The sequence below is a fragment of the Manis pentadactyla genome, chromosome 11 (genome assembly GCF_030020395.1).
Source record: "Manis pentadactyla isolate mManPen7 chromosome 11, mManPen7.hap1, whole genome shotgun sequence".
Lineage (NCBI taxonomy): Eukaryota > Metazoa > Chordata > Mammalia > Pholidota > Manidae > Manis > Manis pentadactyla.
The window spans coordinates 80,118,232-80,131,640 of record NC_080029.1 but is presented as its reverse complement, the minus strand read 5'-3'; the positions used below and the strand labels follow the sequence as shown (position 1 = coordinate 80,131,640).

Genomic DNA, 13,409 nt, shown 5'->3' with positions numbered 1-13,409 from the left:
GGAGAAAAGCAAACAGAGGATAAGAGAGAGGTCAGAGACTAGAGCAAGAAGTTCCAAGGTCATGCAACAAATTGCAGATGGAGGGAATGAAGAGCTCTCCTATGCAAAATGTTTCAAAGGCCTGGAAAGATAAAAACAGGGTTGGCCTGAGGTTTGCAGTAAAATTTATGTAACACTGTTTATGGGATGGCTGTTTTAATAACTTATGTTGTCACTTTGCATGCCAGCTCCAGTCTGAAATTGGGCTCAACTGGCAAAATATATTCTCTAACCTAGAGTAATAGTTTCCAAATTTTTTAGATGACTAAAATAGTCATCTAGTATGTGTTTGTGTATGTGTATGTTTGCTTACTTATAAATCATATGCATGTAGTACAATTATCAGTTAATATTTCAAAGCACAATATACACTTAAGATAAGGTTCACCATTAGTAGCAGTGAGTGTAAATCCGTATTTCAAATAGTTTTCTTGGTTTTTTAAGTTAATAGTTTTTAAGTTTTCTGGCAAATTTCTTGTAGGATCTGATTAGTCATGACTTTTCATTGAAATATAGGTGGAAAAGAGTTGCATTGAGAATATATACAGAGAAGACAAGTAATGATTCTATAGCATCTTACTATGCTGATGGACAGTGACTCTAATGGGGTATGTGAGGGGGACTTGATAATAGGGGGAGTCTAGTAACCATAATCTTGTTCAAGTAATTGTACATTAACGGTATCAAAATAAAAAATAATAATAATAAATAAAATAAATAAACACAGGAGATAACATGATTGCAAAGAAAAAAAAAGTTACACTGAAGAAGAATTTCACCTCTGTCACTTTCTTATTCTTCACTTGTCCCTGTGATATTAGTATTGCCTTAAAGTCATAGTTTCTTAATAATAATCTTTTTAAGGCTTATGTCACTTTAGGTTAATTTGGCTAATACGCAATAATAATAATAACAATTCTAAATCCATTTATAATTCAAAGAGAAGCTGTGATAAGTCACATGATGCAGAAACCAAGAAAAGAGAGAGGCACCGTGACAACCCTCGGGGGGTGGGGGGCCTGCTCGCCCTCAGTGAACCTCCACTATCAGACGTGGCTCCTTACCATGTGACACAGGGACTAAGCACCCAGAGGAGTTCCATCTGTATAGGATATATTGGAAAAATTCTTTCTTTTAGATAAAGGCAAACATAAGGAGGAGGTGTGACACTTCTCCCAGGTACCCCAAGGGTGCATTCAGACCATGTTAGAGATCAAGTCTGTCAGCCCCAACCCCCCCCTTAGGCACCAGTGTGCCTACATCAGGAGAGTGGTGGCCCCCTTTTTAGGTAATGTAAGTCTCATTTGAATTATAGCTAGAAGCTTTCATCTTTCCAGCCAAGGGTTCTCCAGTCATAAGTTTGATTTGCAAACCGTGTAGAACAATTACATTGTGTAAATAATGTGTGATATCTGATGAACTCATGTATCCTTTGTCGAATCATAAGTTTTTCTCAACTGCTGCTTGTATAAAAGTTTTCTAGATCATTTTGATAAGAAATTAAGTCCGATACTAGAAAATAAATTGAATATTTATCCTTTCGACTGAAAGATTCACTGATTTCATTCCCCCCAAAAATTGTTAATGAGTTATTAATGAGTCCTGTGGTCCCCAAAGAGGGGTCTGTGTATCTAACTACATTTTATCTTATATTTTATCCTTATATTTTTATATTTTACTTTTTTATATTTACTTACATACCTATATTTACTTAATTATATTTATATATTTCATAAAGTACATGATTAATACATTTACAAAATTTTAAAAAATACATATACATACATTCTGGAGTACTTCAAAGTTATTTTGTAATATATGATCAAAAAACTGTGGGGATCACTCGATTAAATGATGGGCATTTGTCTCAACCAAGATAAATGACACAGTTTTAATTTTCAGGGCCAAGGAAGTGGAGGTGATTTTTACTAGAATCATCTACACATACTGGCTGCCATCCAGGTGTCTTTACCTACTCTACCTGAAGTTCTATCAAATAGTGGGGAAGAGGTTGTCAGGGTGTGTGTGTGTGTGTGTGTGTGTGTGTGTGTGTGTGTGTGTGTGTGTGTGTGTGTGTGTGTGTGTGTGTGTGTGTGTGTGTGTGTGTGTGTGTGTGTGTGTGTGTGTAATTCCCCATGTGACTCTGATGCACACACTACCAGTGACAACCACACAGTGAGAGGAGTGATAAGCAGCAGAGCAATTTGTGATGCCCTGAGTACAATCTACATGTGGCAGTTCAAAGAGAACTAAGGTAAAAGACAGCTTGGGCTTCTGCAGATCCAAAGGATGAAGTCTATAAAACTCAAAGAAGTCAAAAGGTCTACAGCTAGATATTTTTCAACAGAGAGAAGCTGACTCTAAAATTTCACAGATAAAAGAGGAACTAAAGGAAAACAAAACAGAATAGAAAGAGCCTTCTATAGTTACACATAAACTAACAAAAAAAAAAGAGAGAGAAAGAAAGATTGAAAGGAATTGGTCCTCGATTTGAATTTTTTATCAGTGTGGACAAATTTCCTAAAACATCCATGCCCTAAATACAGATTGTGGTGAGGCTTCCCACAGGCCGTGTGCCAGTCCTGCCTTGTCTCAGTGAGTTACACAGATATGATGGAGTGAAATCTGAGAGAAGGTACGACTTTCATCATGTGTTGATAAAGGCTGTGTATCACCTAAACACAACTATCCATGATGCCAATGCTGCTCAAAGCAGGAGCCACATCCACCTGTGTGCATGCTCAATGGCAAACCTTTTAAGTCCAATCATTTTCAGTGATACCACCAGTGGCCCAGAGAATAACTGGATCAGGCCAGGGAAATCCAGTCAGGGTCCAAAGGCAGAGGCATGAACAGGAAAGGAGTGTGATAGTCAAGGCCACTCTACCGATGAGCTCCTCCCAGACGCAGGCTTTGTTCCCCTGCAAGCTCAGCTCCCGCTCCCAGGTCTGTGGCTGAGAGAGCTTCATCCGCTTCCCTGCTCTGCTAGACTCCCATGGCCCTGGGAGGCGACTTTGAGAAAACGCCTGTAGATTGGAGGGGTATCTGGGACAGAGAAGGAAAAGCTTATCATTTCGAAGCCAGCTGAAAATAACTCAAAAAAGGAAAGGTGAGTCAGTCAAAGCCAGTCAGTCATATTTACAGGCCATGTCTGCCGAAACTAATGTTTCTGGGGTCAGAACTACAGGGACTGGGGCTGCAGTGTGGAAAAGCCATAGGATTACCCAGATGGGATGTATGTTCAGGGTGTATCTCCTCACCTGTAGCCCAGCAGGGCATGGACATGCTGAGCAGGCTCCTGGATATGCAGTCGCTGTACCAACTTCTTCAGGGTGAACCTCGGCTGAGTCTTTTTCTCTGGTACTGCACTATAGGTTGCCTCAAACTGTGGAAATAGCCCCCATCCCATTTGGGTCACTTAATCTATGATCATAATCACTTTCTTCAGAAACCAGAACCTAAAACCATCCTATACCTACAAAGTAATTTCTTTGCCCAAAGTAGATTTGGGCAAAGGGTAGGAACAGGGGGTAAAAAGCTCCAGCAACAAGGGTTCCTGAATTGAGCATAACAGAGTAGCTCTTTGGGTCACTGTGTATCATTTACACAAGTTTGAACTATCAGTGGTACTGATAGAAGTAGGCACTATTATCCCCATTTTCTATCTGAGGGAACAGAGGATGTCATTTAGCCAAGGACACATAGCTAACAAGTGGTGGTGGTTGTGGGATTCAAAACCAAGTCATCTGAATCCACATTCCATACTCCTCACTGGCAAGTGCAGTGCCTAATTGGTCATTAATGTAAAAAAAAAATTTGATTTGTTTTTTAAATTTCCGATGGAAGGTAGATATTTCATAGTGTTTTTAACTCACTCAGCTGCCATTGCTTGTAAAATCACATAATCACACCTGAGAATCACCCAGGTGGGAAATTGGCATGTGCCTACCATACCCACTGTTAGTATTTCCAAACCAAATGGATTTCCATTTCTAAGTATTAGTTAAAGAAAGTTTGTACATGCACATATAGAACCCCAATGCACAAGGCCCTTACCTCCTTCTGTTTGTCTTTAAGAAACTGAAGGCCCCTTGGCAAATACTGCTGTGTCTCAGAAAATGGAAGCTCTGTCTTCTGTAGGGACACAGGAAGCAGTTTCAAAAAGGGAAATGGAGGTTGTCTCTGGAGAGATTCAGTCCTATAGCCACAAAGGCCCATCTCTGCCAAAAAGGAAGCCAGCTAGGAAGGTGGCAGGCTCTGCCCTCTGCCCTCTAAACTCTGCCCTGCTCCTCTGCATTTCTCTGCCTCCTTTTGTTCCTGGTGGTAGGAACATGCCAGATGCTTAATGTGGGGTCCCCCAGTATCAGCGTGTTCCTTCATCCCTTCCTTTCCTGTGAAAAAGTAGGGCTGAGCAGGGACTAACTGGGGGCCGGGGGCTCTGGCGGGAATGACTCTTGGCCCGGTGCTTCCGAGGATTGTACTTAGCCAGCTGGTAGTCATCAAACTGAGCAAATTTGTCAGTCATCGCAGCACGGAGGCAGGCAGGCAGGGGTGCCAGCCTGCTTTCCTCTCCTTCAGCCAGGCTCTGTGAGAGGGAAGACCATCAGTAGTGAGACTGACATGAACCCACAAAACAAAACCAGACCCCTTCATGCAATTCAGTGAGACAGGGTAGGGAGTGAGTTTGCAGCCCCAGCTCAAAAACGACAGTTTCTGTGGTACTGGGCAAGTCAGTGGACTCCTCCAATTCTCACTTTCTTCATTGTAAACATGAGGTCCAGCCCAAGACCAGCTTTTCTCAAACTGTAGTTCCATCCTTCTTAATCATATTCTCCCTGCTGGGCAACCTAGCCTGGCCCAGGAAGAAGCTGTCCTCCCCACAGCTGAGGACAACTGAGGGGAAGCCAAACTGAGAGTTTTCTCCAGGGATGCAGTGAGCCAAGGAGATGGGACCAAGTGACAGCCGAAGCTCAGGGCACTGAATGACATACCTGGTAGAATTCAGCTACCTGGATCCAATCAGAAGGCAGCTGCACAATGGCACAGAAATATCTTCGAAGGTGGGGGCGGCAGACTGGCAAGAAGGCAGCAATGGCCAAGACTTTGTTGGCCAAATCCCGGAGGTTCAGCTGCTGCCTAGCGTACAGTGAAGCCTGGGGCACAGGGTATAGGAGGGTTAGCACCATGCCCTAAACTAACTTACTTATCTAACCAGCCTGCATAAAACCTTTCCTGGCCCTCCACATTGTCTTTAAAATAGAAAGTCCTACTTGGGGTAGGGGAGAGCCTAGTAAACATAATGTTCTTCATGTAGTTGTAGATTAATGATAACAAAATAAGATAAAAATAAAATAAAATAATAAAATAAAATAAAAAAGAAAGTCCTAGTGTCTTGGCCTGACATTCTACATTCTCCATCCTCCATAATCTAACCCTTATCCACCTGTGTAGTATGTCTTCTCCTGAGTATCTTGATTGTCTCCCAAGTCAGTCAGGCCCTTTTCCCTCTTTGGAAGACCTCCCACCATCAAGATCTATCAAAAACCTACCCAGGGTTCAAACTGCAGATTAAACTTGTCATCTTCCAAAGGCTCCAAGAAAACATTTTTTTCCCCTTCTCTACTGAAAGATTCAGTCTACTACTCTATTTGCATTTATATAGTATTTGGGAGTGTTTTACTTTTCTAACACTATAGTAAGCTCCTTAAGAGCCAGATCCAAGTTTCATTATATCTGTGAGTATGACCCTCAAGGCCTAGCATGGGATACTCAGCCAGTGTATTACCAAACAAAGGAACCCTAGGAAACTCTTTCCAAGTCCCATTTTCCTCTACTCTGAGAACCCCAGGGGCTAGGCTCAGACTCACCCAGAGCTCCTACTCCCTAAGTGAAGCTTCATCCACCCCCAGGAGGAAGGTTGTCACCATCCCCATCACACACCAGAACCGCACTCCCTACCTCCCAGCTTCCCCCACCCCTTCCCACCACAATACCTTGAGGATAAACTCAGGCTCCAAGGGGGCAAGTTCACTACAGACTTTAAGGAGGAAAGCCTGGGTAGAATGAGCTTCAACTTTTGTGTTCACATCTGAAGCCAGAGTGGAGCACAGCAAGCTCATTAGAGCCATCTGGGAATTGGGAAAGAGAGAGAAGGAAAGAAGTAATAAGGACCAACACAAGCATCCACTCAGCCAACTTACAAAACCAAGGACAGAGAGTTCAGGGTTCAGGACCCCGGGTTCAGGAAGATGTTTGTCCAACCAAGAGGTTAGAGAAGGGGATAAGGAAGTGAGAAGTAAGAGCCAGGTGATGCTCCCTCCTCCCCCTTCCCTCTGTGCAGGGCTTCTGCTTCAGCTCCCCTCCACCACCATCAACCTCTCCCCAACTTGGGAACTTTACCTTCTTTTCCTGAAGGGCTGGATCAGTAGGCTCAGAACAGGATTCAGAGCCCCCAGGTGTAAGCTTCAGGGCCAGTTCCTCCACCTCCTCCTCCTCTCCCAAGCTTAGACTGTAAGAAGGCATTTGATCCTCTGCCCATTCCTTCTCTTCTGGCCTTTTCTCTTCTGCAGAGGACCAGTGACCCTGGGGATAGCAGCAGTTATGGTCCCAGCAAGCACCCACAGGCCCTCAAACACAGACAGGGTAGAAGCAGCTCCCAGGGATGGAAGAGTCCCCATCTAATTTCTAGCACCACCACCCCTCTCACTTCATACCTCAGCACTGATGTGTCCTAACATAGTGCTCTCTCACTGTGGCACCTTTCCTGACTTTGAGCCTTTGCTCAGGTGCTTTGTGATCCTCCCCCTGCTTTCACCTCCTCGTTAGCATCCCAGTCTAGGAACCTGGGGCCTCTCACAACACACCTCCTCTGATGCTATTAAGATATTTTGGATATTAAGAAAATGGGACAAGTCCCATGTCAATGCCCCAGCAACCTTGCTGTGCTTCACCTCTGAGCTTCAACTTCCCCTTTCCCTACAACCTACCTGATGGGGCTGATAGAAGATTAAATGGGATAACGTATGGATGACTCTGAAAATTGCAAACCCCAAAATAAATGTGAGATGTCAGTAGTTATAACCCTGACAATCCTATTAGGGAGATTTTCATTGACCTCAATTTAAAGGTAGAAAATTAAAGCTTCAAAGGTTAAGAGTCTTGCCCAACCAAGGTTGTATGGCTTATAACTGGCAGAGACAGTAGAGCGCTTAGATTAGTCTTTCTTCCAGTCCAAATCCCAAACTATACAGAAGGAATGTGGGTTTGTCTACCAATTCTGACCTGTGTACTAAATATGACTATATAGATGTGTACAAGTAGACATGTGTTTGTACATGCACACACAGGGAAGTGGGCCAGAGTCTAGCAGATGCATCTCATGCCTGATGTAGGATCTCAAAAGCACTTGATTGACTCCACTACTGCAACGGCATGCTGGCTGTCCTTAGCAGAGGCTTTCTAAGGACAGGGCCCAAATTGAGCTCTATTGTCCAGAATCTCTGAACCAGCGATTAAGAGTAATAATGTGATGAAGACAGCCCTCAGGTAAAAAGCACCTCAGGAAGAGGCTCTGCAGAGAGAGGGTACACAAGGCAGCACAGAGGGGACCTGTGGCACCAAAAGCTTTGAGGAAGAGCATCCAAGAGACATGGCTGGAGTCAGGACACGGCCTGGAGCTATTACCAAAGCTTTTTCCTGAGCTCTGTCTGTGGTAGATAGGGATTTCAAGGCCCTGGGGTAGGTCCAAAGGCCTAGTCCTTCAGAGAGGCTCTGAGTCCTCCAGACTGGAGGCTCAGAGAGCAGGTGCTTGCTAGCGTTCAGGCTGCTTAGATCAGCTTGCCCCAGATGAGATGTCTGTAGACTCTGGAGCAAGGGGCTGGCAGACCCAGAGCTCTTTAGAGTGGGGAGTGTGGCCAGGCACCGGTTCTCCAAGGAGAGGATGTCTGGGTGGGCAGCCACATGCCCGTGCAATTTCTCCATAGTCTTCAAGTCAGGAAGTGTGGCCAGGCACCGGTTCTCCAAGGAGAGGATGTCTGGGTGGGTAGCATTATGCCGGTGTGGTTTCTCCATAGTCTTCAGGTCAGGAAGTATGGCCAGGCACTGGTTCTCCAAGGAGAGGATGTCTGGGTGGGCAGCGACATGCCCATGAACTTTCTCCATGGTTGGATCCCAACCAGTATCAGCCTAGAAGAGAGACAGTTGATGAGCACCTCACTGCAAAAAGTGGTAGTGTATCTTTCCCATAGCCCTCCTGGCAGTACAAGTGACTTGAAGGTACAGAATGACCAGTATGTCTTTTTCCAGGACTGGGTTCATTCTAAGGATGTATTCAGGAGTGTTCCATAGAGATAATACAGGGGGTATTCTATGGGAGAGGTGTAGGGAAAAGGTAAGGCAGAAGCTTAAGGACAGGGAATTTTTTTAAAAAAGGCAGGTACTGGAGAGAAAAGGGATGTGTCTTCTCATGAACAGGTAAAGGAGACCCTCAGTGCTCAGTGTGATCTCAACTTGTAATCTGGACTCTGGACTCTTATCTCCAGAGAAACAAACATTTTGATCAAGCTGTCCTCGTTCACCATCTCAACTTCCTTGCCTCCTACTCACTCTTCAACCACCTAATAGGATTCTGTCCCCACTATTTCTCTTAGGTAACTGATGGAATTCTTGTTACAACAAGACTAGACACATCTTGGTCCTCAACATCCTTTATCTCTCAAGCCAACTGTGCCAATGTTGGTCACTCTTTTCATGAAACTCTCTCCTTTGGCTGCCATGGTGCTACTGTCCTGGCATTTCTCTTACGACTCTGACCATTCCTCCTTGGGGTTCCCTGTCAGCCGTTCCTTGAATGCTGGTGCTCCTTAGAGCTCTATTCTAATCCTTCTATATACTTTCCCAGGGTGCTGTCACCTGCTCTGTGGCTCCAAATAACATTTCTATACTGACAATTCACAAACACGTTACTTGACCTAGATCTCATCTGAGCTTCACACCCATTTATCCATTTGCCTGCTGGGTTTCTCCACTTGCTCAGAAAGACTCCAAACATCATAGATCCCAAATGTATTACCTTTCCCCCACTCTCACCTCTTCCTCAAATCCATTGCCCCTCCTTTGCTCCCTCTGCTTACAGGGGTTTGGATTTGGAGTAAACAGACTTCAGTTTGAATCCTGATGGGAATTTAATGTACACTCAAGACCTTGGGCTCGTTACATAAACTCTGAGCATCAGCCACTGTTTACTATGCCACCTTGTTTATTTTATCATGATAAAAAATTATTTTGGTTGCCTACTTGCCTACATGTTCATGGTCTATCCTTACTAAAATAAAACTCCCTGACGGCCTGAGCTCCTTTGTCTTGTTCACCTCTGTATGCCTGGCTTCGGATCACCTCCCAGCCTTCTCTCTTACTGCTACTCCTAACTCTAAGCTTCAATCACAGAACTCTTTGTAGCTTATGAACTGCCAAGATATCTCTTGACTCTGGATCTATGTACATGCAGCTGCCTAGAACACTCTTCCTTTTTACCAAGACCACCCCCTTCCCCAACTCCTCCTTGACCAGGCCAAATTCTACTTTTTCTTTCACTCTACAGACCTCAGTGTGATAGTCAGTTCCTCTAAGGAACCTCTGTAGACAGCCCTTAGTCTGCATTAGGTGGCCCACTCAATGTTCTCACAACACCCCACCTCCTCTATCATAGAAAACATCCATTCTATGTCGTCACAACACCACATCTCCTCTATCATAGAACATCCCCTGTATTGTAATTGCCTGTCTTTTGTCCCATCGCAATAAGTCCCTGAGGACAGACCCGTTTTAGCCTTTTTCACCATTGTTTCTACAATACCTAGTCAGTGGGCTTTTGAGAATCTGGTGAAAGCTATGGAGCTTCTTCACAGAAAAACATGAGTATATACTATTTTCTATTCAAATTTCAGGGAGTCTATCCATGGATCTCTTAGAATCCACATTAATGGCAAATTAAGAACTTCTGCCTGAAAGAATGCTTGAATTTATATTATGAGGGATGTATTTACTTATTTTTTTTTGGACAAATACTTAGCTCCTTTTGCATTTAATATTTTAGGATTAAGTTTGTTGTTCCAATTACTTAATATGCAAGAGTTTATGGTCAGGAATGTAGAATACTTCAAGAAGACTCGAATGGACTGACATGCAGTGTCCTGTGCTCTCATTCCCATTAGAAAGGTCACTCTGGAAGATGGGGAGGGTGGGCCAGCAAGGACAGCCTGGAGCCTAACGCCAAAACCCCATGCTCTGGTGCAGCCATAGGAAGTGACTGGAGCCTCTGAGGCAAGGTCAGAAGGCCAGACCCAGGATGACAATGGGTATTTCTCTGGACAAAATTGTGGGCAAATTACAGCAAGAATGATGGTCTCTGTGCCCTGTACATTTCCCTCCTGTCTTTGCACTATATAACAAGCCAGCAGGGTAAAAGTGGGATAACCCAGAATTGACTCAAGATTAAAAAAAAAAAATCTCACAATAAAAATTAAGTTAACAGAAAAATACAGTTAAATATTTTTTGCGAAGGGGGATACAGCTGAACTACAAATAAAATGTACGACCTCCACAAATGAAAAGTAAAAACTCCTACTAGTTCCATTCTCCAGATGTAACCATTGCTAAGTTTTATCTGAAGAGCTTCAGACACTTTTTGTGCACATATATATATCTCCTCCACCCCACCCCCCAACTCCCCCCTTTCTTATTTTTCTTTATGTAAGATAAATTCTAGCCGGAATAAGCAGGCAGAGAGGGGCAACAAAGGGCCAGGTAATTTATTTACATACCCCCGGGTGAGGTTCTGTGGCCTTCTTGTCACAGGTCAGAGAAGTCACACCCTGTTAGGGAGGTGGGGGGCTTATAAGGGGTTAGGAGGGGGAGGAGTGGGCAAGCTATCCTAGGGGGGGTGGAGAGGTATGATTGGCTAAAGGTGACGTAATAGACAACTAGAAACTTTTTTCCTTCCAAGAGGGAGGAGGCTGACATCCGGGTCTTAGTTGGCACATCAGGATGGAATTCAGGGAGAGCTGTCCCCTTTCCATATAAGGCATGGACTTTGGGGTCTGGTCTGTTCTCCCCCTATGTCATCTCTCTGTTCTGTTTGCATGTCCTTGTTTTTCCTTTCTCCAGACTAACACTTTACACAAAGAGGAGTATACTTGAGACACTATTTTGGACTTAGTACATCCTGGAGGCCTTGCCGTGCTCACACATTCATTGCACCTCACTTTGCAGTTGGCTGTCTGACGGTCCATCCCGCTTGGGCCCTCCCCCCCCCCCCCGGGCTCTCCCCCCCCCCCCCCCCCCCGGGCTCCGTCGCTACCGCCAGCTCTCACGCCCCTCTGCTGGCGTCCAGCTACTCTCTCCTCCCCAGGGGCACCAGAGCCGGGAAGTAAGAGACTCCTTCCCGCTTGGGCTCTTCCTTCCTCTTTCCGGTCGTTCCACCGCCCGCCGCGCCAGCCTCTCCCTTCCCCTCCGCTCCCCGCCTCCCCGCCGCTTGCGGCGCCCCTTCCCCTCTCACTTCCCGTCCCCATCCACAGCCCGCCGGGCCGACCAGCGCCCCGGCGCCCGCCCGAGCCCCGTGGGGGTACTACTGGCTGCGCTAGGCCTTCCCACCGGCCCGGGCTGCCCGGGCCGCAGCCCGCTTCTACCTGCGCAGCCAGCGGGGCTCAGTTCTCGGCACCGGGAAGCAGAAGCCGGGCTGCGGGCTCCGGGCTCCCGGCTAGTGGGGAGCGTGGAAGCCGAGGGAGGAGCAGGCGAAGGGCAGGGAGGGGACTGCGCGCCGGCGAGACGCGCCCGCCCGACACGGGGCGCCGCCGCAGGTGATGCCCGGGGGGCGATGCGAGTGCAGGGAGCGCATTGCAGCTTTTCCCGGGACCCGAGTTTAGTTCCCCCGCTCCCCACCTTTGCCTCTTCCCGATCCTCTTTTCTCCTGTTCCTCAAGCTTTTCCTTCTATCAAATTCTGCTGTTGCTGAATTTCCTATTTTCTCCTGTTAATCTTCGGACACCGTTTCATGAAAAAGATTTTGACATATTCGCTGCCTATCTGGGCACCTTTTTCCTCGTAGCGAAGATAGCAGATTCTTAAGTGTGGATAAAATGAGAGTTCCTGTGGCCAGTATTCTCACCTGGCCCTGGTTGACTAGCTCACTGCACACCTGTGGGCAATACATGGCTGTGGACTCTATAAAAAGAGCTCCGCCCAGTGCTCTGGGCATGACACGGTGGCAGAGCTGCAAGGCTGCAGGAGAGCAGAGCAGAGGCTGGAGTGGTGGCAGCGCCGAGGACAGAGGCCCAGAGGACGGCTGTGCAGGACCACTGTGCAGAGAGGCCCGGAGGACGGCTGTGTGGGACGGCTGTGTGGACAGAGGGGCCCAGAGGACGGCTGTGCATTCAGAGGGGCCCAGAGACAGAGACCGGCTTGCTGCATGCAGACTTGCTCTGAGTGAATGGGATTTTAGTGACTGACCTGCCACCTGGAAATAAAGTTGGGTATAACCCTTTCACCCCAAGAACGTTTTGCTGTCATTTTCTTTGGTCACACTGAATCCATAGTGAACTTGCCCGGGGCTGAAACCCATTGGCAAGACATTAAGTCACCCAAAAGTTACTTGATGAAAATAGAAATAAAAGGAAATGGAAAGTCTATAAAGCAATGGCCCAGTGACCAGGTGTAGATATGAAATGCTTAAGGCTTAGTGAAATGAGAGCATGCCAACCTCCACTGGGAGAGAGTTGATTTGGAGCCATCCTGAATTGCTAATGCAGAACTCTTTTCCAGAAGGTGGGGACCAGGCTCAGGAAAGACATAAGTGACCTTTAGGATGGTACGGCTAGTGCTATTTCATAAAGAGCAGGAGAAATACACTTATCTCATGTGAAACAGATCATTTGTCTTCTGGAAAATATCCCTTTCCTTATAGAAGTACCCTTCTCAGGTGACAGCTGAGCCTCAGCTCAGAATTAGAGGCGTCCTATCTTCTCAATTATTAAGCCAGTTTCCATCTTCCTTCCTTAGATGGAAGATGCCTCCCTTATCACCAACACTCCCTTTCTATGACAAATATTTTTATGTCCCCTGTGGGGAAGTTGGGGTTCCTATGGCCAGGATCCTCACTGAACTTAAACCACATGATGATGTAACTGGTCTGTTGCTAGGCTACCACTTCCACACCTTTAGGCACTAAGCTATTATTGTGCTATATAGAGAGCTTGGCCCACTGCTCTGGGTGGAGGCAGAGATGCTAGTGCTTTACCTACCACCAGGAGAACAAGCCGGGTAATAAATCCTTTCACCCCAAAGAACATTTTGCTGTCAATTTCTTTGGTCACATTG

General features: G+C 46.0%; 1 protein-coding gene across 9 annotated transcripts in view; it reads right to left on the bottom strand.

Moving 5' to 3' along the window:
* Positions 1-12,109, bottom strand: part of TEP1 (telomerase associated protein 1) — a 40,198-nt gene extending 28,089 nt beyond the window's left edge. For 6 of the 9 annotated variants that reach the window (XM_057488626.1, XM_057488624.1, XM_057488629.1 and 3 more), the window contains exons 1-9: positions 11,724-11,843; positions 7,723-8,223; positions 6,439-6,621; positions 6,033-6,167; positions 5,031-5,192; positions 4,463-4,624; positions 4,096-4,173; positions 3,300-3,424; positions 2,927-3,084 (exon numbers count right to left, since the gene is read on the bottom strand). In XM_057488626.1, the coding sequence (XP_057344609.1) occupies positions 2,927-3,084; positions 3,300-3,424; positions 4,096-4,173; positions 4,463-4,624; positions 5,031-5,192; positions 6,033-6,167; positions 6,439-6,621; positions 7,723-8,199 (1,480 nt within the window). In that variant the 5' untranslated portion in view covers positions 8,200-8,223; positions 11,724-11,843. Of the gene's footprint in view, positions 1-2,926; positions 3,085-3,299; positions 3,425-4,095; positions 4,174-4,462; positions 4,625-5,030; positions 5,193-6,032; positions 6,168-6,438; positions 6,622-7,722; positions 8,224-10,859; positions 10,882-11,723; positions 11,844-11,976 lie in introns of those variants that run through there. The other 3 variants (XM_036880546.2, XM_057488625.1, XM_057488628.1) reach the window with 3 other exon arrangements.
* Positions 12,110-13,409: the final 1,300 nt, after the last annotated feature.